Source organism: Ornithorhynchus anatinus, unplaced genomic scaffold (assembly GCF_004115215.2).
Source record: "Ornithorhynchus anatinus isolate Pmale09 unplaced genomic scaffold, mOrnAna1.pri.v4 scaffold_93_arrow_ctg1, whole genome shotgun sequence".
Lineage (NCBI taxonomy): Eukaryota > Metazoa > Chordata > Mammalia > Monotremata > Ornithorhynchidae > Ornithorhynchus > Ornithorhynchus anatinus.
The window spans coordinates 2,017,935-2,039,736 of record NW_024396943.1 but is presented as its reverse complement, the minus strand read 5'-3'; the positions used below and the strand labels follow the sequence as shown (position 1 = coordinate 2,039,736).

Here is a 21,802-nt window from a genome sequence, read left to right as displayed (position 1 = left end):
AGCTAGATGGATAGAGATCAGAACAACGATAACGGAAGAACCGTTAGCCAGGCTACGGATTATGGCAGAAGAGAAAATCTACCCATAAAGTCTCTATGAATCGGAAAAGACTCGGCGGCACTTGATAAAAAATAATTACCTTAGTGCTGTGGGGCATCGATTGATTGACTGAGGAGCGTGGCTGCTGCTCGGAGCGCGGGGGCCGGGCTTGCTCTGGGGAGGCGCTGCTCGGGGCGGTAGGGGGCGGTAGGGAGCGCTGGGGCTTCCGAGGGCGGCGCGCCACCTTGCGGCCGAAGGGGGGAAGGCATGGAGAGGGTCATGGCACGCGGCGACCGTTAAGGCAAGTGGGGGGCGGGGGGCGGGGGCCGTCGCGCGCAGGCGCCGTTGGCGGGCGGGGCCGGGAAGAAGCCCGGGGAGCGGGAAAAGCGAGGCGACGGGCCGGCCGAGGTGGGTGTGGCCGAGGCGTCGAGGCCGAGGAGGAAGAGCCGCCTCTCTGAGGAGGAGCCGCCGGCGGGGAGGGACCCCGATGAGGACGTGAGGCTGCGGGGCCGGCGAAGGGCGAGAAGCCGGTAGTGGTGTTGGCAGCGCCCGCCAGGGTGCAGAGGAGGTGGGCCGGCCCCTGCGAGGGCGTTGGGGCTTGGGGACGTTGGGATTCAGGGGCGGGGGGCGGGGGGGGAGGGGGCCGGGCCGTCCATCTTTCATTCAATAGTATTGAGCGCTTACTATGTGCAGAGCACTGTACTAAGCGCTTGGGATGAACAAGTCAGCAACAGATAGAGACAGTCCCTGCCGTTTGATGGGCTTACGGTCTAATCGAGGGAGACGGACAGACGAGAACAATGGCAGTAAATAGAGTCAAGGGGAAGAACATCTCGTAAAAACAATGGCAACTAAATAGAATCAAGGCGATGTACAATTCATTAACAAAATAAATAGGGTAACGAAAATATATACGGTTGAGCGGAGGAGTACAGTGCTGTGGGGATGGGAAGGGAGAGGTGGAGGAGCAGAGGGAAAAGGGGAAAAAGAGGGTTTAGCTGCGGAGAGGTAAAGGGGGGATGGCAGAGGGAGTAGAGGGAGAAGAGGAGCTCAGTCTGGGAACGCCTCTTGGAGGAGGTGAGTTTTAAGTAGGGTTTTGAAGAGGGAAAGAGAATCAGTTTGGCAGAGGTGAGGAGGGAGGGCGTTCCAGGACCGCGGGAGGACGTGACCCAGGGGTCGACGGCGGGATAGGCGCGACCGAGGGACGGTGCCCTCTGAGTAGAGTTTGCCCCCGCCACAGGAGTTGAGGGGCGCTTGGGGAAGAATTGATCTCCTCCACAGAAGGTGAGGGGCACTTTTGGCAGAGTTTACCTCTTCCACAGGAGTTGTGGTGGGTTTGGGGCCGAATTTACCTCAATATGGTTTGGAGGGCGCTCAGGGTTGATCTCCTCCACAGGAGAAGGCAGGGGGACGGGGGACGGACACTCTCTTCCGAGAGGGACGAACGGAGGGACGGACACTGTCGTCCGAGTTGAGTGGTCATTAGAGGCGGGCGGCGGTCGAGGGTCCGGCAGAGGGAGGCGGGGCAGCCGAGGCCTCGGTGGGAAGGCCGGGCCCGACCGATCTCGGGGCCGCATCCTCAGGGCAGGGTCGGGGGGCAGCAGTCAACACTGAAGGAGCATCCAGGAAGGCCTATGCGGATACCACGTTTGGGAGGAGGTTGTGGTAAGTAGTAGGAGTAGTGGTCATAATGGTATTTAAGTACACACTGTGCAGAGCACTCTACTGAAGGCACAGGTGAAAATTAGACCCAAGCCCTGATCCCCCAAGGGGCTTAAATCTAGAGAAAAGGGGAGAGAGATGGTGACAGGCACAAAGCGAGCGATGGTACAGTAGAAGCCCAAAAGCAACCAGGAAAGACGTGGACGGGGAGAGACAAAACAAGCGGTATCAGACGGAGAGAAAGGTTGTGGAGGCAACCGATTGTAAAGAGATGCACCTAAGTGCTCTTTGTGTTTGACAGAGGCCCCAAGCGCTTGAGGGGGTGCGGTCTCAAGTGCCTCGGTGACACAGTAAAAGGGAGAATCAGATGGGGAGATGAGAGGTTAGCGAAGGAACGGTTCCCAGGGGAGATGGGATTTTAGCAGGACATTGAAGATGGGGCTCGGGATCTTCAGCCAGATAGGTGGGCAGGGAATGGGTCTACCAACTCTGTACAAGGGCACTGTCCCAAACACTTAGCACAGTGCTCTGCACACAGCAAATGCTGAGTACACGTGATTGATTGATTGATTGATTGATTGATTGATTGAAAGAACGGGGCCAGGGAGGAGGGGGGACATCCGGGGTATGAGTCAGTGATTGCAGGCGAGAGAGAAGAGATGGAGGCCGAAGGAATCGGTGGGCGTTGAAGGAGTGAAGTGCACCGGCTGGGTTGGTGGGGGACAGGAGTGAGGCTGGATCTGGGGAAAGAGAGCTGATGGAGTGCCTTCGAGTCGGTGGTGAAGAGTTGCTGCTTGATGGGGATGAGGTCGGGCAACCATTGGCTGTTTTGGAGGAATGGGGCGATATGGACTGAAAGGATTTTTAGAAAAATGATCGAGGCAGCAGAGTGAAGTCGGGCCTTCTTAATAGTTTCAGGTAAAAAATAAGGTATGGGACCTTAGAATCTGTCCTCTGTTTACAAAACTATTTCCATGAGAAAATGTATTATTACTTCCAACGTCTCCACCACTAACGCGCAATTTTCAGGAACCAATTGTGTCATTGGTCTGAAGACTGCAGGCAGCGTGATTAGGGGTCGTCGTCGAAGTAGTAGTGATAACTAAACCTACTGAGCACCTACTAAGTGCTTGAGCAAGTACAGTGGAAGAACAAGACAGGTTCCCTGCCCACAAGGAGCCTGCATTGTAATGGAGCTAGGCAGATGTCAAAATGTCTATTAATAGTGGATCAAAATGCATTACTGAAAATCATACATATCTAATAATTATGGTATTTGTTAAGTGCCTACTATGTGCCAAGCACTGTTCTAAGTGATGAATATGTGCGTGTATATATATGAATATCTACGAATATGCAGACGTGTCCCTTAGGATCTATGTACAATTTTCTTCGTCTGTTAACCGGGGATTATATCAATCAATGGTGTTTACTGAGCGCATACCGTGTGTCGAGCCCCGAACTAAGCACTTGGGAGAGTAGAGTGCAACAGAGTTAGTAAACCAGTTTCCCGCCCACGACGAGCTGAGAGTCTAGTGGGGGACCCAGGCATTTTTAGAAAATAATGATTTCTAGATAGCAGGTTTCCCTTCCACTTTGAACGTGACTCCCATGTGGGATCTGCTATCTACCAAAGTGCTTGGCCCAGAGGAAGCCCAGGGTAACTGTTATTGTCAGTGATTATTATTGTAATTCATTATCAGTATCATTCCTATTACTCTTATGACTCCCCCAATAATAATACTGGTATTTGTTAAGCACTTACTATGTGCCAAGCACTGCTCTAAGCACTGGGGTAGATACAAGGTAATCAGGTTGTCCTACATGGGGCGCCCAGGCTTACTCCCCATTTTACAGATGAGGTAACTGAGGCACAGGGAAGTGAAGTGACTTGCCCAAAGTCCCACAGCTGACAAGTGGCGGGGTCGGGATTAGAACCCACGACGTCTGACTCCCAAGGCCGGGCTCTTTCCGCTAAAACACGCTGCTTCTCGGGAGGGTAGGGATCCGGTCAATTTAGGCCACTGTTTATTCTCACGTGCGTTTATTGCAGTGCTTTGCAGAAAATAAGCGCTCTATATGCACCACTGATTGACTGATCGATTGACAGTGTGGGAGCTGGACTGCGGAGAGCGCCGGGGCGCGGCTTTCTCTGGGGAGGCGCAGCTCGGGGCGGTAGGGGGCGATAGGGAGCGCTGGGGCTTCCTAGGGCGGCGCGCCACCGTGCGGCCGGAGGGGGAATGGAAGGAAGAGGGCCGTGGCGGTCGGGGGTGGGGAGGGGAGAGCGGCCGTTGGCAGTTGGGGGCGGGGGGTGGCGGGGGACGTCGCGCGCAGGTTTTGGCAGTTGGTTGGGGGGGCGGGGGCCGTCGCGCACATGTGCCGTCGTCGGGCGGGCCCAGGGAGAAGCTCGGGGCGCGGGAAAGGTGAGGCGACGGGTCGGCCGAGCGGGTGTGGCCGAGGCCGAGGAGGAGCCGCCAGCGGGGAGGGACCCCGATGAGGACGTGAGGCCACGGGGCCAGGGAAGGGCGAGGAGCCGTCCGTCTTGGGTGGGAGTGGAGTTTGCCCCCGCCACAGGGGTTGAGGGGCGCTTTAGACAGAGTTTGCCTCCCCAGGGTTTGGGGCTACTTGGGCAGAGGTTACCTCCACCACAGGAATTGGTGAAATCTTTGGGCAGAGTTTGTCCACCACGGGGTTTTGAGGGCCACTCGGGAGTTTGCCCCCACCACAAGGATTGCGGGTAGGCTCTTTGGGCAGAGTTGACGTCCTCCACAGGAGAAGGGGGGCGGACGGACACTGTCATCCGAGCTGAGCGGCCATTAGGGGCGGGCGGCGGTTGAGGGTCCGGCAGAGGGAGGCGGGGCGGCTGAGGCCTCGGTGGGAAGGCCTGGCCGGACCGATCACGGGGTCGCATCCTCAGGTCGGGGTTGGGGGGAGGCCTCAGGACTCAGGGCGCTGAGGCAGATTGACCCAGTCCAGCGGGTGAGACACTGAACCCACTGCGGCCGTCAATGAGGAAGGAAAATCCAGGAAGGTCGATCGAAAGGAGAGTGTGGCAAGTGGTATCGTCATCGTAATGGTATTTAAGTGCTTTTCTACATGCAGAGAGCTGTACTAACAACACAGGTGAAGATTAGATACAGGCCCTGGCCCTCAAGGGACTTAGATCTAGGACTAAGGGGGGAGAAGGTGACAGGCACAAAGGGGAAAGTGAAACGGTACAGACAGAAAAACAGTATAAATGACGAGGACAGTGATAGACGCCACAAGAGGGATAGGACTGTGGGGGAGACCTGTGAATTACAGGTAGGGGAAGCAAAGGACTGTAAAGATATGCTCATAAGTGCTCTGTGTCTGTGGTGGTAAATCCTTAGTGCTTGAAGGGGTGAGAGACTTATAAGCTCCTGATGAGGAAGGAATGTGTCAGTTATATTGCTGTACCGTAATCTCCCAAGCGCCTAGTACAGTGCCGTGCACACACCGTAAGCACTCGATAAATACGATTGAAGAGCATAGGTGCCACGGAAAAGAGAGAAAATAGGATGGGGGTGATGAGAGATTCGTGAGGGAAGAGATCCTGGGGAAGATAGGCTTCTAGCAGGACTTTGAAGGTGCGCAGAGGGGGCTCCAGGGAAGGGGTAGGTAGGGTGCGAGCCAGTGATCGGAGCTAGACCAAGGAGTCGGAGACACGGGTGAATAGGCTGGTGGTAGAGGAGTGAAGCGTTTGGGCTGGGTTGTAGAGGAAGAGGAGTGAGACTTGGTGGGAGGGAAGAGAGCGGATTGAGTGCTCTAATGCCAACCGTGAAGAGTTTCTGCTTGAGGTGGAGGTGGACGGGTAACTGTCGGAGGTGTATTGGAAATGTGGACTCAGTGTTTTGGGTTTTTTGTTGTTGTTTTTTAAGAAAATTGATCCTGGCAGCAGAGTGAAGTAGGGACTGGGGAGAGGAGAGGCTAGAGGCGGGAGAGGAAGGTCAGTGAGGAGGCGGATGCGGTAGTCAAGATGGGATACGAGTGGTCGGATCAGCCTGGTACCAGATTTCAATATAAATATATTTGTCATTCAGTGGGTTTATTGAGTGCTTACTATGTGCAGAGCACTGTATCAAGCGCTTCGGAGAGTACAATACAACAGAATGAATAGACGCATTCTCAGCCCTTAATGAGTTTACAGCCTAGAAGAGATGCACCTCAAAGCATTATATCACTGAAAGAGCTATCTGACCCAGCATCGTCAATAAGTCGATCGTATTTTATTGAGCACTTACTGTGTGCAGAGCAGAGCACTGTCCTAAGCTCTTGGGAGAGTACCGTATAACAGAGTGGGTAGACATGTTCTCTGCCCACAGTGAGCTTAGAGTCTGTAGTTTCTGTAGCCATGTTACTCATCTATAATTAAGTACAAAGTTCCAAGTAGCTTATTGTAAATATCACGGGCCTGGGAGTTAGAGGACCTGGGTTCTAATCCTGTCTCTGCCACTACTTTTTTTTTTTTTTAAAAATGGTATTTGTTAAGTATTTACTATGTATCGAGCGCTGTTCCGAGCTCCGGGGTAGATACAAGTTAATCAGGCCACATGCAGTTTCTGTCCCATATGGTGCTCACTGTCCAAGTAGTAGGGAGAACAGACACTGAATCCTCATTTTACAGTGGAGGAAACTGAAGCACAGAGAAATTAAATGAGCTGCGCAAGGTCACAGAGCAGGCGAGGTGCGGACCTGGGACTAGAACTCAGGTCCTCTGACTTCCCGGCCCGTGCTTTATCCGATAGGCCACGCTGCTTCCCACTGCCTGCTGTGTGACCTTGGGCAAGACACTTAACCTCTCTGTGCCGCAATCCCCTCACCTGTACAATGGGGATTGCATTCTGCTACCTCCAGTTAGACTGTGAGACAGGGGCTGTGTCTGCCCTGATTATCTTGCTCTACCCCAGTGCTTAGTACAGTGTTTGGCACATAGTAAGTGCTGTACAAGAAGCTTGCTCCCACCCTCCCCTTCAAAGACTTATTGAAGGCACAACTCTTCCAAGAAGCCTCCCCTGCCTGAGCCCTCCTCTCCTCTTCTCCCACTCCCTTTCAGATCACCCTGACTTGCTCCCTTCATTCATTCCCCGCCCCGCCCCGCCCCGCCCCATCATGGTACTTATGTCTAATGTATCTCTTTAATTAATGTATTTATTCATTCATTTTAAAATTTATTTTTGTATATCAATGTCTGACCCCCTCCCCCCCCCCCCCCCCGCAAACTATGAACTCATGGTGGACAGGGAACACGTCTGTTTATTGTTGTATCGCACTCTCCCAAGCACTTAGTACAGTGATTTGCACACAGCAAGCACTCACTAAGTACGATTGAATGAAAAGAAGCATAATGTTTAAAAACAAGGTAATAATAATTATGGTTTGTTAACGCATAGCGCTTACTATACTGCACAATTATGGCACTGAACTAAACGATGGGGCAGATATGGGCAGATCGGGTGGGACAGAGTCCCTGTCGACATGGGGCTCACAGTCTCAATCCCCATTTTACAGATGAGGTAACTGAGACCCAGGGAAGTGAAGTGACTTCTCCAAGGTCAAACGGCAGACAAGTGCCAGAACCGGGATTAGAACCCATGCCCCTCTGATGTTTAAGAGGAGAGGAGCTGCTTCCGTGCTGCTGACCTTGGAACCTGTCCTCAATTCACAACATTGTTCCCATGAGAAAATTGTTTCCAGCGAAAAATATTTATACTTGGCTCATGAGTTTTAGAAACCAGTTGTGTCGAAGGTCAAGTATCTCCTGCTTTAGTAGTAGATAGTAGTAAGTTAGTAGTCATTGCACACTCGTTAGAGCTCCTTGTGGGCAGGGAATGTGTCTTCCAACTCTGTCGTATTGTACTTTCCACTGAGCCACGAGAAGCAGCGTGGCTCAGTGGAAAGAGCCCGGGCTTGGGAGTCAGAGATCATGGGTTCGAATTCCGGCTCTGCCACTTGTCAGCTGTGTGACTGTGGGCAAGTCACTTCACTTCTCTGTGCCTCAGTGACCTCATCTGGAAAATGGGGATTAACTGTGAGCCTCACGGGGGACAACCTGATGACCTTGTATCTCCCCCAGCGCTTAGAACAGTGCCCTGCACATAGTAAGCGCTTAACAAATACCAACATTATTATTACTCTCCCAAATGCTTAGTACAGAGCTCTGCACACAGTCAGTGCTCAGTAAATAGCGTCAATTTAAGTACGATAGAAAAAATAAGGCACGTGTCCGGACCCTGAGGAGCTTGTGTTGTAATGGGGGAAGCAGATGTGAAAATACCTACTAACAGTAGAATCGGAATGCATTATTGAGAGTACAGTCAGATATATTCACACCCCTCCAGGTGCTGAGGGAAGATATAAATATAATCTCTGATAATAATATAAAAGATATAAAGATATAGATACATCAGTAAGTCCCAGAGGGAAGTAGCGTGGCCTAGAGGAAAGAGCACGGACCTGGGAGTGAGAGGACCTGGGTTCTAATCCCGGCTCTGCCACTTGTCCGCTCTGTAACCTTGGGCCGTCACGGAACTGAGTCTCCGTGCCTCATCTACCTCATCTGTAAAGTGGGGGTTCGGCCTGAGAGCCCCAAGTGGGACATGGACTGTGTGTCCTACCTGATTATCTTATATCTACCCCAGCGCTTAGTACAGTGCCTGGCGCATAGTAAGTGCTTAAGAAATACCATTAAAAACTAGTGGCCATTGGTTTGAAAAAACGAGGGGTGTTGGGAGTTAATCAGGAAAGACTTGATCCAGGAGCTGGGATTTTAGGAGGGCTCTGAAGCTGGGGAGGGCTGAGGTCTGGTAGATAGATAATAATAGTAATCCTTCATAATAATGATAATCGTAATAATGGTAGTTGCTAAGCGCTTACTGTGAGCCAAGTACTGTTCCAAGCACTAGGGCAGGTACAGTTGATCAGTTTGGACACAGTCTCTGCCCCACATGGGGCTCACACTCTTAATCCATTTTACCGATGAGGTCACAGGCCCAGAGGAGTGAAGTGACTTGCCCTAGGTCACAGAGCAGACATTTGGTGGAGCCGGGATTAGAACCCAGGTCTTTCTGACTCCCGGGCCCGTGGCTCTCTCCACTAAGCCATGCTGCTTCTCCTGAGAGGGTGGGGGCTTTTCTTAGCCTTTAGTATGTGGAGCAATAAGAAGAGCTGCCCACGTGTTGAAGGGGAAAGATTAGTCCATCCCTAGCCCCCCAGCACTTAGATGCACGTCCTCATACTCTCTCATGTCCCCCATCTGAAATTCATTTTACTGTCTCCCCCCCCTTTCTAGATTGAAAGCTCCTTGTGGGCAGGGAATGCATGTACCAACTCTACTGTACTCTGCCAAGTGCCTAGTACAGTGGTCAGTAGCACAGTCTGCACTCAGTGAATACCATTGAGTGATTGATTAAATCCAAGGACTTTTTGTGGGTGGGTGGGATCTTTTTAAGGGCTAGAAGATTTTTTTTGGGAACCTATCTACCAGGCTGTGGTTTGGGTCTATACTTTTCTCTTTGTCATGTGTACATGTAGAGCACTGATTTGGGTTTTCCTGTCTCTGGGTTAGGAAGCTCATCAAAGACTGGGATTGCTTTATGTACTTCCTCTGTAACTTCCAGAGGATTTACTAGAGAAGCAGTGTGGCTTAGTGGAACGAGCCCGGGCTTGGAAGTCAGAGGACATGGGTTCTAGTCCCGGCTCCACCACTTGTCTGCTGTGTGACTTGGGGCAAGTCACTTAACTTCTCGGTGCCTCAGTTACCTCATCTGTAAAATGGGGATTAAGACTGTGAGCCCCACGTGGGACAACCTGATAACCTTGCATCTATCCCAGTGCTTAGAACAGTGCTTGGCACATAGTAAGTGCTTAACAAATATTATTATTATTATTATTATTACAGTGCTCAACAAAGGGTGAATGATTGGAGGACTCACTGTCCTAAACCTATACACACACACACACACACACACACACACACACCCCACACACATATATGTATGTATGTATATGTATGTCCCCATGTTCAGAGGTTTAAATTTTAAAATCCAACATATTTTAACAACAGTCCCATTAGCTAGATAGTTGGAAAATTTCCCAACTTCCATTTCTTGATGGGAGAAAATCAGGCACAGGGAAATTTTTTGATTAAATTGAGATCTAAAGCATGTCCGGGGAATGAATACCAGACCTGTGAAAAGAACATAGGTTTTTGTTCCTGGGAAAATATCTCCCATATACGAGATTGAAAAACCATATAGCCCGATAAGGAGTGTCGTATATGAAATTTGCTTGCACTCTTGACATGTTTTACTGTATTTTCAGTGTTCTGAGGCCAGCTGATTCGAGTGATTTGAAAAACTACATTTTTCTTGTAGATAAAAGAATAATACGCAGGAAAAAATGCAAGGTAAGAAAAAGGGACTCACTTCTGGTATAATCTCCTTGGTCATGTTCTGTGAACCAGTTTTCCTATTTCTTGTGAACGTATTTTTGTTTAATGCACTTAGGTAGGTCTCCCTCCATCCAGCCTCTCACATTTTGTCAGTATGCTAGAATGGAAATAAGAATTACTGAGAATTGTACTTTTTAAGCACATCCTATGTGCCAAGCCCCGTACTGAGCCCTGGGGTAGAGATAAGATAATCAAGTCCAACACAGCCCCTGTTCCATTCTAAGTAGGCGGGAAAACAAGGTGTGCAATTTCCATTTTACAGATGAGGCAAGTGAAGCACGGGGAAGTTGAGTGACTCTCCCAAGGTCACCCAGCAGGCAAGTGGCAGAGTTGGGTTTTAATAATAATAATAATAATGTTGGTATTTGTTAAGCGCTTACTATGTGCCGAGCACTGTTCTAAGCGCTGGGGTAGACATAGGGGAATCAGGTTGTCCCACGTGGGGCTCACAGTCTTCATCCCCATTTTACAGTTGAGGGAACTGAGGCACAGAGAAGTGAAGTGACTTGCCCACAGTCACACAGCCGACAAGTGGCAGAGCTGGGATTCAAACTCATGAGCCCTGACTCCAAAGCCCATGCTCTTTCCACTGAGCCACGCTGCTTAGAACCCAGGGCCTCCGGTGCCCAGGCCTGTACTCTACTCTAGGCCACACTGCTTCCCTGGCTGCTACCCGGATCATCTTCTTGAACATTGACTTCAGCATACATCTTTCTGCTTGTCAAAAAAAGAAAAAAACCCTCCAAAGACTACCCATCTCCTGCCACACTAAACTCCGAGTCCTGACCATTAGCTTCAAAGCTCTTCACCAGCTCTCTCCAATTTACATGTTGACTCTCTTTCCCCGTGACTGCAGTTCTGCCCAAGCTCACCACCTTACCGTCTGTCCCTCTCTCTCAGGTCTTACACCTCCGACCTTGCCCCCTCACTGCTCCCTGGCATATAGCTTCCTTCTCCTCCCCACTCCCCACCCTCCAAATCCACCAGACCACAGCTCTCCCCATCCTTAAAGCTCTCCTGTATCGCCACCTTCCCCAGGAGGCCTTCTCGGGTTAATTCAAACCTTCCAGTCAGTCAACCCAACAGCTACTCTTAGCATTTTTCCCTTCTCTTTGCACTCATTGTGAGCTTAATCCGTACAGTCGATTGATTGATTCACATCTCCTCTCGAGACATTTCAAGCTACCCGTGTTGGTGTCCCAGTTTTAGGGAGCCTTATAGTGTGGCCCTCCACTCCTCTAATCAGTTCCTTCAAGCACGTTCTCTGTCCTGAAGTCTCAGGACCAAGACACATCCAGTGTTGGCAATGGGAGTCCCCATGATCAAAGTATACGTTAATTCTCCTTTTGAGCAAAGGCGAAGTTCTTTCTGACTTCAGTCAATCACTGGTGGCTACTGAGTCTCTGCTGTGCATGGCACGTCGACTTTGGGGCTGTGAGGCTGTGTGGTGGAGTTGAGCATGGAGGGCAACGAGTGAGTTGGTGGGCAAGGGGGCATCCCGTGACAAAGTGAATGCAAACGTTTTTATATTCAGGCCCTACTGATGGCCAGATTGACCACGGCACCCTGCCAGCCCTCAGCTGGCACTTAATGATAATAATAATATTAATAAAGATACTTGTGGTGTATGTTTAGTGCTTACTGTGTGCCAGGCACTGTACTGAGCGCTGGGGAGGATAGAAGCAAATCGTATTGGACACAGTAGCCACTGCAGTCTTCTCTGCCCACGTTAGTCCACTGTTTTCCAGGATTCCTCCTGAGCCTGTCCACCTCGTGAAGTACCCATGGTGGGGTTTTTGTTCCGCAACTCTCCCCACTGTTGGCCTAGCCTGGTCCCAGCAGTTAGAGCCGGGACTAAGACCCACATCTCCTGATTCCCAGAATCAGGCTCTCTCCACAGGACCAACAGCAGGGCTGGGAGCAGAAAGTAGTAGAGCTGTATCAGGACTAAATAGCTGAGAAAATAGTGGAATATGCAAATAAAAATAGACATATGTCTATGTGCACGGAGAGACTTGAGGGACTGAGTGGTTGCTAAGGATAAAGGATCTATAATCATCGATGGCTACTTACCTTTCTGCAGGAAATAAATGGTGTCCATTCGGGAGACAGTCTCCCTGGGGAAATGGAGCAAAGCAGGGGCAGCGATTTTCGTGTTAATGGGGCTACCCTGAAGGAAGATGATAGGGAAACCAGTTTCTCAGACAGGGAAGTTAGGTTGTCAATATTGTATCCGTGCTGTTTCGAATTTAGGGCAAATGATCAGCCTTATCTTTTCAGAAGGAAGACTAGGAAAAGAGCCCGGGCTTGGGAGTCAGAGGTCATGGGTTCTAATCCCGGCTCCGCCACTTATCTGCTGTGTGACCTTGGGCAAGTCACTTCACTTCTCTGTGCCTCAGTTACCTCATCTGTAAAACGGGGATGAAGACTGTGAGCCCCACATGGGACAATGTGATTACCTTGTATCTACCCCAGGTCTTAGAACCGTGGTTGGCATATAGTAAGCGCTTAACAAATACCAGCATTATTATTAAGAGAAGCAGCGTGGCTCAGTGGAAAGAGCCCGGGCTTGGGAGTCAGAGGTCATGGGTTCAAATCCCCGCTCAGCCACTTGTCAGCCATGTGACTTTGGGCAAGTCACTCAACTTCTCTGGGCCTCAGTTACCCCATCTGTAAAATGGGGATGAAGACTGTGAGCCCCACGTGGGACAGCCTGATTACCTTGTTTCCTCCCCAGCGTTTAGAACACTGCTTGGCACATAGTAAGCGCTTAACAAATGCCATCATTGTTATTATTATTAGTCCTCTGCATCCCCGGGTAGCCCCCCATTTAAAAAAAATTTTATTGTAGTTTGTTGGTGATGGTTTCTTGCACCGTATCCTCTCAAGCCAACTACCTGCCCTTTCTAATCTATTGCACCCTCTCTCCTCATGCTCACCCTCGTAAGCTCACTGTGGGCAGGGAAGGTGTCTTTTTATCGTTGTACTCTCCCGAGCGCTCAGTCCAGTGCTCTGCACACAGTAAGCGCTCCATAAATACGACTGAATGAACGCATGAGTTTACCTCCATTCTCAGTTCTAGTCCCTCAATATCCTCCGTCCCCTCTTGACCTCATTCTCCCCTCCACCTACACAAACACCTAACCCCTCACCTGTTGGCTTGGCTCAAGATCTCACTCAAAACCCTCTGTGCTTCTGTGTATAAATGTAAGAGATCAGTTAAAGCTATTTTAATGACTGCTTCCGGTGTTTTTCTATTTAATTTGGGAACAGAATATATTAATTTCATAATACCATTTGTGGAGCAGTTATTTTCCTAAAAGATGGAGTCCCCCAGTGTAGGAGGACACTGTGTATTTTCTGTTTCTCTCGGAGATATTATGTAAGAGGAATAATAACTCCAAATGTTAAAAGGTTCATTTTCAATGATGAAAGGAGGTACAGCCTTCTTTAACTGTGTTTTTTTTGTTTGTTTGTTTGTCTTTTGAAACAGCTGATATCGATCTGGACATACTGCTGCAGCGCATTGAGCAGAATCTAGACAACTTTCCTGTTGTAAAGCATTCTTTGTTGTCAATCATTTCAGTTTGTCAAGGAAACAGTAAGATGATTCACTGAAATTTGATCTGGGGTTCTCTTTATTTTACATTGTGAGATCTCATGATGCAAAAATGTCAACTTCTTTATTTTCAAAGTTGGTGGTAGAGTAGGTCACTTTCTTGCCTCTGCAAAAAAGAGTTTTGGGACATGGAATAGGTGGGAACGTGAGGGCTTTTTTTCCTGTAAGAACCTGGGGTAAAGGAAGACTGTGAGTTCCGTGAAGGAGCAGTACTGTGCCTAGTCTCATGATTTTGTGTCTACCCCAAGACTTCCACAGTGTTTGGCACAGAGTGAACACTTAGCAAAGACCATTATTATCATTCCAAAGGAATGGAGTATCTGTTCTACTCTTAAATGGGAAGGGGTGACAGTAGAGTCAATAGTTGCAGGAGAGCAAGGACCTAAGGTTGTAGGGATGTCAAACGGGTGTCCTTGAGGTGAGAATTGGCCTCCACAGGCTTTCACCCAATCATGATAAGCACTCGATCAATATGATTGAATGAATGAAAGTTAGGTTGACATTATGACCTAATCATGATAATAATAATAATAATGATGATAATGATGATGATAATAACGGTGCTTGACCACTTATCTTGAGAGGTCTCCTGACCTAGTGGAAAGAACCTGGGCCTGGGAGTCAGAGGACCTGAGTTCTAACTCCACTCTGCCGCATGCCTTTTTTGTGGCCTCAGTTTCCTCAGCTCTAAAATGGTGATTCAGTACCCATTCTCCCTCCTACTTGGGCTTTGAGCCCCATCTGGGACAGAGCCTGTATTTGACCTGTTCATCTTGTATCTACCCTAGTGCTTGGAACAGTGCTTGGCACATAGTAAGCATTTAAAAATACCACAATTATTGTAATAATGATAATAATTAGTAGGAATATGATTATGTACCAAGCATTGTACTCAGAGCTGGGATAGGTACAAGACCATCAGATCTGACCCAGTCCCTGTCCCACCTGGGAGTCTAGCCCGGTGTGAGCAGAGATTGTCTCTCTCAATTGCTGAATTGTACTTTCCAAGCGCTTAGTACAGTGCTCCGCACACAGTAAGTGCTCAATAAATACGATTGAATGAATGAATGAAGGTGGAGGGAGACATGAGCAACTCGGGGGTTTTTGTTGGTTTGTTTTGAATGGTATTTAAGTGCTTACTTTGTAACTGACACTGTGCTAAGCTCTGAGAGAGATACAAGCTAATCAAGTTGGACATGGTCAGTGTCATTCATTCAGTTCAGTCGTATTTACTGAGCGCTTACTGTGTGTAAAGCACTCCCACATGATAATAGTTCACATTATTAATGCCCATTTTACGGATGAGGTAACTGAGGCACATAGAAGGAAAGTGACTTGCCCAAGGTCACACAAGGACAAGTGCGGAGTCAGGATTAGAACCCAGGCCCTCCTCACACCCAGGGTCGTGCTCTATCCACTAGGCCACGCTTTGTCGCTGCCCCTCTCCCACCCCTCTTCCTTCTCCGGGCCTGGTGCACAGTTCCAGCGCTCCCCACCCTGCTCAGCCAATTGCTCTGTCGCTTCCTGGGTGCTCCTTGGAGTTGCCCGCGAGGATGTAGTACACTTCATCCTCACCTTCATCTGCAGGGGAGCCGAGTAGTAGTCCGGTAGGGTCAAATGGTCTGCTGCCACCAGCAGGGGGAGGAACCGGGAGCCAGGGTGAGAGGAACCTACTGGGAGGGATGATGGAATTCTCAGATTCTGGAGAGGAGGTGAGGGAGAACAGAAATAGGAAAGAGTAAAAGAGAGAATTAAGAATGAGAGTGAGAGAGAGAGAGAGAGAGAGCGAGTGCAAGTGGTGGCTGGAGTAGGCTAAAGCTGGCCTGGACTGCAGGAAGAAGTCATGATTGGGGTATTGAAGCACTCTGTCGGTGCCAAACACTGTACTAGGCCCTGGAGTGGTTAGAAGATAAGCAGGTTGAGCACAGTCCCTGGCCTACATGGGACTCAGAGTCTAAACGGGAAGGAGAAGAGGTACTGTATCCCCATTTTGCTGGTGAGGAAACTGAGGTATGAGGAAGTTAAGTGATTTGCCCAAAGTCGAACCGCAAGCAGCTGGCAGAGTCATCATTAACTCTGTCAGGTCCTCCGACTTCTGGGCCAGTGCTGTTTCCACGAGGCCATGCTGCTTCCCAGTTAGGGGTGACAGTACTGGGGAAATGGGAGAATTCACTTGAAATAATGGAGGCAAAGTGAAGGTGGGCTATCTTCTAAGCAGGGAAATGTGCTAGGAATAGGATGTGGCATAGGTAGGGGGTGCCGATGAAATGACAGACCCTTCCACTATTGGGTTTGATCTTCCCAGTCTTGGCACGGCCTAGCAGATAGAGTGTGGGCCTGCGAGTCAGAAGGATCTGTGTTCTAATCCAGGGTCCACCCCTTGTCTGCTGTGTGACCTTGGGCAAGTCGCTTAACTCCTCTGTGCTTCAGTCACCTCACCTGTAAACTGGGGCTGAAGAGGGTGAGCCCTGTGTTGGACATAATTAACTTGTATCTGCCCCAGCGCCAGAGTACCGTGCCTGCCACGTAGTTAGCGGTTAACAAATATCATTAAAAGAACCAACCAAATGAAAAAAAAGAAAATGAAACAAAACTCCCCTCTTCCCTAGTGCTACTGGGCCACTCTACCCCTATTCTCAGGAGAGCAGTGGAAGGACAGAGGATGAAAGGGTTTTGCTCCTATACTGTTGTTAACTATGATCCGCTTTCCTCTGCTCTCAACCCCAGATGGTGTACAATTTTGCATTAAAAGAAACTTATGTCCCATCACATTTTAATCTGTCATCCTAGCACAGGCTAAAGAAGCAGCGTGGCTCAGTGGAAAGAGCCCAGGCTGTGGAGTCAGGGATCATGGGTTCAAATCCCAGCTCTGCTGCTTGTCAGCTGTGTGACTTTGGGCAAGTCACTTCACTTCTCAGTGCCTCAGTTCCCTCAACTGTAAAATGGGGATGAAGACTGTGAGCCCCACGTGGGACACCCTGATCACCTTGTATCATCCCCAGCGCTTAGAACAGTGCTTTGCACATAGTAATCGCTTAACAAATGCCATTATTATTATTATTATTATTCTATTGTTATTATTATTAAAGAGAAATAGGCCTACAGAGGAGGTTTAGTCAACAGCCACCCTGCCCTTGCCACCACCAAATAGCCGTGCGGAGACTGTGCCTCCCTCCCTTCCCCATCCACCACGTCACACTCTAAGCCGCCCCCGTTCCCTGGTTTCTGGTCACAGAAACCAACATAACTGAGAAACCTTAGCCCCCATTCTTACCCTCTTCCCTTCCCCCAGTTCCCCAGTCAGGCTCAACCTCGGCAGTCTATGGTCCCGGGACCTTTCCATGTAGATAAGTGCCTTGAACACTGATAGCTGCACAACTCCTAGCATGGAGTCGGCGCTCAATGAATGCCATCATTTGATTGATTGCCCGATTCATCCCAATAATTTGGAAACCTCGTTTAATCTTTCATTTTGTTTGCAAATGCTGCAGTCAGCGCAGGGGTTCACTTTGAATATATGGGTGGCTTGAAGTCTCTCCATAATCTTGTCAAGTCAGATGTGCCCAGCATGATCAAAGAAGCCGCCCTGTATACCCTAGGATCTCTGGCCGACATTAATGGTAAGATAGATCATTTTATCACGCAGTTGCACACTAATACACCTGCAGAACCTTCTTACTCTTCTTTTCTCTATTTTCCACCATTTTGAAGTCATATTTTTGCCCCCAAAACAGCAAATTAAACTAAAGAACCCATCAGAGCTCTGTGTGTTTTATTGACAGTCAATAAATACTCGTCAACAGCACAGTCTTTAATGTGTAAGTTACCTGATTTGAAACCTTAATCTGTCAAACCAAACTGATCATTAAGCTTCAAAAGCATTGTGGTTATTCATCTGAATTCAGTTCCACATTGCTCAAAATCCAGATGATTAAAAATGATTTTCACTGTAGAACTGTTAACCTCATTATTACTGGGATAACTAGAATTCATTGCTAACTCCTGATACTGTCCCCTGTCTGTGTAAAGTTATCGAAGGGATGTAGAAAAACAGTCTCGCTGTCATGTGCCCCATTGTTTTCCAGAATAGTATTTGGAGTCTCAGTTTGAAAAATTACTTTTTTTTTCTTTTCTCTTGTGTGTGGTTTGCTTACCACAGAAAGTTATTTTATTGTGTTACCACTCTGTAGGATTATCTTTTTTGAGGGTGGGTTGGGGGGCATTTTCTCCAGGTGACTTCCTTTTTGAGGGTGGAAGGACCCAGTTTTGAGCAAGATTTATGTGCTCCTGGTGTGGAAGGAATTGCCCAGTTATAGGGGAATGGGTTAGATATGACTCATTTGTTCTGGATTATAGTAGAGTTGGCCTTGTAACAATCCACAGTTCTATTGGAGCCACACAAACGAGATTAGGTCCATTTTCCAAGGTGCCAATTTGTAACCTATTGAATGTATTTTTAAAAATATTTTGTGCTTTTAGTCACCATTCTTGTGGTTTTTGTTCTTCTTTCAGCCGTTTGTCAGAAAAGTCTCTGTACTGCTAAATATTTTAAGGAAATAATGACTTTCATAGTTGATAAGAATTCCAGCATGAAATTGCAGATAATGTCTGTCTGCCTTCTATTGGCCCTGGTTTCAAAGAATGGTAAGTGAGGATTTTTCATTGAGAATTAGCTCCATAGTACATGAATATTTTGTTTTCCATTTTATTCTATCCATGTATTAGAGCAGATCTCAGCCCCTTTTTATCAAATCTCTACTTCAGTCATCCTGAATTTATCTCACCGTGCCTTGAGGCATCAGCCTTCTTGCTGACCTTCTTGCTGACCTCCTTGCTTCCTGTCTCTCCTCACTCCAATTCATAATTCACTCTGCTGCCCGGATCATTTTTCTACAAAAACTTTCAGTGCAGGTTTCCCCACTCCTCCAAAACCTCCCATCCAGCGCTATATCAAACAGAAAGTCCTTACCATAGGCTTTAAAGCACTCAATCACCTTCCTCCCCCCTATCTTACCTCACCAATTTCCTACTACAACCTGGCACGCTCACTTTTCTCCTCTAACACCAACCTACTTACTGTAGCTCGATCTTGTCTATCTCACCTCTGGCCCCTCGCCCATGTTCTGCCTCTGGCCTGGAACTCCCTCCCTCTTTCTATCCGATAGACGGTCACTCTCCCAACCTTCACAGCCTTACTGAAATCATATCTCCTAAGATAGGTCTTCCTTAACTACACCCTCATTTTTCTTACTTCCTCTCCCTTCTGCATCATCCTTGCACTTGGATTTGCACCCTTTATTCACTCCACCCTCAGCCCCAGAGGACTAATAATAATAATAACAACTGTGACATGTGTTAAGCCCTTACTTTGTGCCAAGCACTGTTTTAAATGCTGGGATAGATACAGGGTAATCCGGTTGTCCCACATGGGGCTCACCGTCTTCATCCCCATTTTACAGATGAGGTAACTGGTGCACAGAGAAATGAAGTGGTTTTCCCGATATCACACAGCAGACAAGTGGCGGAGCTGGGATTAGAACCCAAGTCCTCTGACTCCCAAGCCGGTGCTCTTGCCACTAAGCCACGCTGCTTCTCCTAGACTTCTCCTAGACATATGTACACATCAAGACAGGAAATGCATCTACCAACTCTGTCATATAGTACTCTCCCAAGCCCTTAGTACAGTGTTCTGTGCACAGTCAGTGCTCAATAAGTAAGATTGATATCCATAATTTTTTTAATGTCTGTCTTTCCCCCCGCCCCAGACTTTAAGCTCCTAAAAGGCAGGGAACATTTCTAGCATCTCTTTTTTATTGTTCTTTCCCAAGCGCTTGTTCCAGTACTCTACACATAGTAAGGGGTCAATAAATATGAGAATTGGAGAATTAGGAGAAGCAGTGTGGTTCAGTGGAAGGAGCCCAGGCTTGGGAGTCACAGGTCATGGGTTTGAATGCCGCCTCTTCCACTTGTCAGCTGTGTGACTGTGGGCAACTCCCTTAACTTCTCTGTGCCTCAGTTACCTCATCTGTAAAATGGGGATTAACTGTGAGCCTCTTGTGGGACAACCTGATTGCCCTGTATCTACCCCAGCACTTAGAACAGTGCTCTGCACATAGTAAGCGCTTAACAAATACCAACATTATTAAATATCATTGATTAATTGATTATCTGTAATTTCTTTTAATGTCTGTCTCCTCCAGTGGATTGTAAGCTCTATAATAATACTAATAATAGTTGTGGTATTTATCAAGTGCTTACAATGTGACAAGCACTGTTCTAAGCCCCAGGGTAGATAGAAGAAAATTTGGTTCCCTGCAGCCCCTTTCCTACCCAGGGCTCACAGTCTTAATTCCCATTTTACAGATGAGGTAACTGAGGCACAGAGAACTGAAGTGACTTGTCCAACGTCACACAGCAGGCACGTGGTAGAGCCGGGATTAGAGCCCAGGTCCATCTGACTCCCAGGTCCATGCTCTATCCACTAGACAACGCTGCTTCTGTCCTGCTGGAGCAACTCTATCTTGTATTGTACTCTCCCAAGCACTTAGCAGAGTACATTTAAGCACTTAAGAAACACCACTGATTGATTGATTGAAGTGCTTTGGAGTGGTGTTCAGGTGGCTCATTGCCTAGGTTGTTTTCTTGGACTCATACAATTTATAAGTAACTTGAAATTCTAAAGTAGATGATCAGAAGATCAGAAATCAGTTTCAATCTTTCAGTAAAATCTGTACCTTTTGTTTCGAAACAATATGCAGAATGAGCTTTTTCGTGTATTAAAAAATTAGATCTGCTCCTGCTTTATCTGTGTCTGTCACTGAGTGCCCAATATTCACTGTCATTCAGGGATGCAACATGGCCTGGGGGAAAGAGCACAGGCCTGGGAGCTAGAGGACCTAGATTCTAATCCTGGCTCTGACACTGGTCTGTTGCGTGACCTCGGAAAAGTCACTTAACTTCTTTGGGCCCTCAGTTTCTTCTTCATCTGTAAACTGGGGATTAAATACCCGTTTTCCCTCCTACTTAGACTGTCAACCCCATGTGGGACAGGGACTGTGTCCAACCTGATGATCTTGTACCTACCCCAACGCTTAGTACAGTGCTTTGCCCATAGTAATCGTTTAATAAATACCATCATAATTACTATCTATCTGCAGTCCTCATTTTTTCCACAAGTGCCAAGATGAGAAGCAGTGTGGCTTCGTGGAACGAGCACGGGCTTGGGAGATAGAGGATGTGGGTTCTAATTCCAGCTCTGCCAGTAGTCTGCTGTGTGACCTTGGGCAAGTCACTTAACTTCTCTGTGCCTCTGTTACCTCATCTGTAAAATGGGGATTAAAAGTGTGAGCCCCACGTGGGACATCCTTATAACCTTGTATCTACCCCAGCTCTTAGAACAGTGCTTGGCACATAGTAAGTGCTTAACAAATACCATGATTATTATTACAATTATCATTATTATTGGAACAGTGCTTGGCACATAGTAATCGTTTAACAAATGCCATTATTATTAATATTATTATTATTAATAATGTTGGTATTTGTTAAGCGCTTACTATGTGCAGAGCACTATTCTAAGCGCTGGGGCGGATACAGGGTCATCAGGTTGTCCCATGTGAGGCTCACAGTTAATCCCCATTTTACAGATGAGGTAACTGAGGCACAGAGAAGTTAAGTGACTTGCCCACAGTCACACAGCTGCCAAGTGGCAGAGCCATAAGTCGAACCCATGACCTCTGACTCGGAAGCCCAGGCTCTTTCCACTGAGCCACGCTGCTTCCCCGATGTGAACTATGTGCTAAGTGCTGACAAGTGCTAAGATCAAACAACTCTTAGAGCACGTTGAATCCCTGAAGACTTACATAAAGAACTAAAATGATATCTTTTCAATTTTTGATTATTTTTAGAGACTGGACAAATATTTTTGAGAGAATCAGGCTGTTTTCCTGTTCTGCAAAACTTATTCAGGTAAACAAATAGCAAACTAAGCTTCTGTTAAGGTAGTAAATAAT

General features: G+C 47.9%; 1 protein-coding gene across 3 annotated transcripts in view; it reads left to right on the top strand.

Moving 5' to 3' along the window:
- The first annotated feature begins 408 nt into the window (after positions 1 to 408).
- LOC103170269 (telomere repeats-binding bouquet formation protein 1-like) overlaps positions 409 to 21,802 on the top strand; it is a 42,184-nt gene continuing 20,790 nt past the window's right edge. Inside the window, exons 1-6 of one of the 3 annotated variants that reach the window (XM_029057327.2) lie at positions 409 to 607; positions 10,042 to 10,126; positions 13,665 to 13,772; positions 17,282 to 17,410; positions 18,303 to 18,434; positions 21,698 to 21,758. In XM_029057327.2, the coding sequence (XP_028913160.1) occupies positions 10,120 to 10,126; positions 13,665 to 13,772; positions 17,282 to 17,410; positions 18,303 to 18,434; positions 21,698 to 21,758 (437 nt within the window). In that variant the 5' untranslated portion in view covers positions 409 to 607; positions 10,042 to 10,119. The other 2 variants (XM_029057328.2, XM_029057330.2) reach the window with 2 other exon arrangements.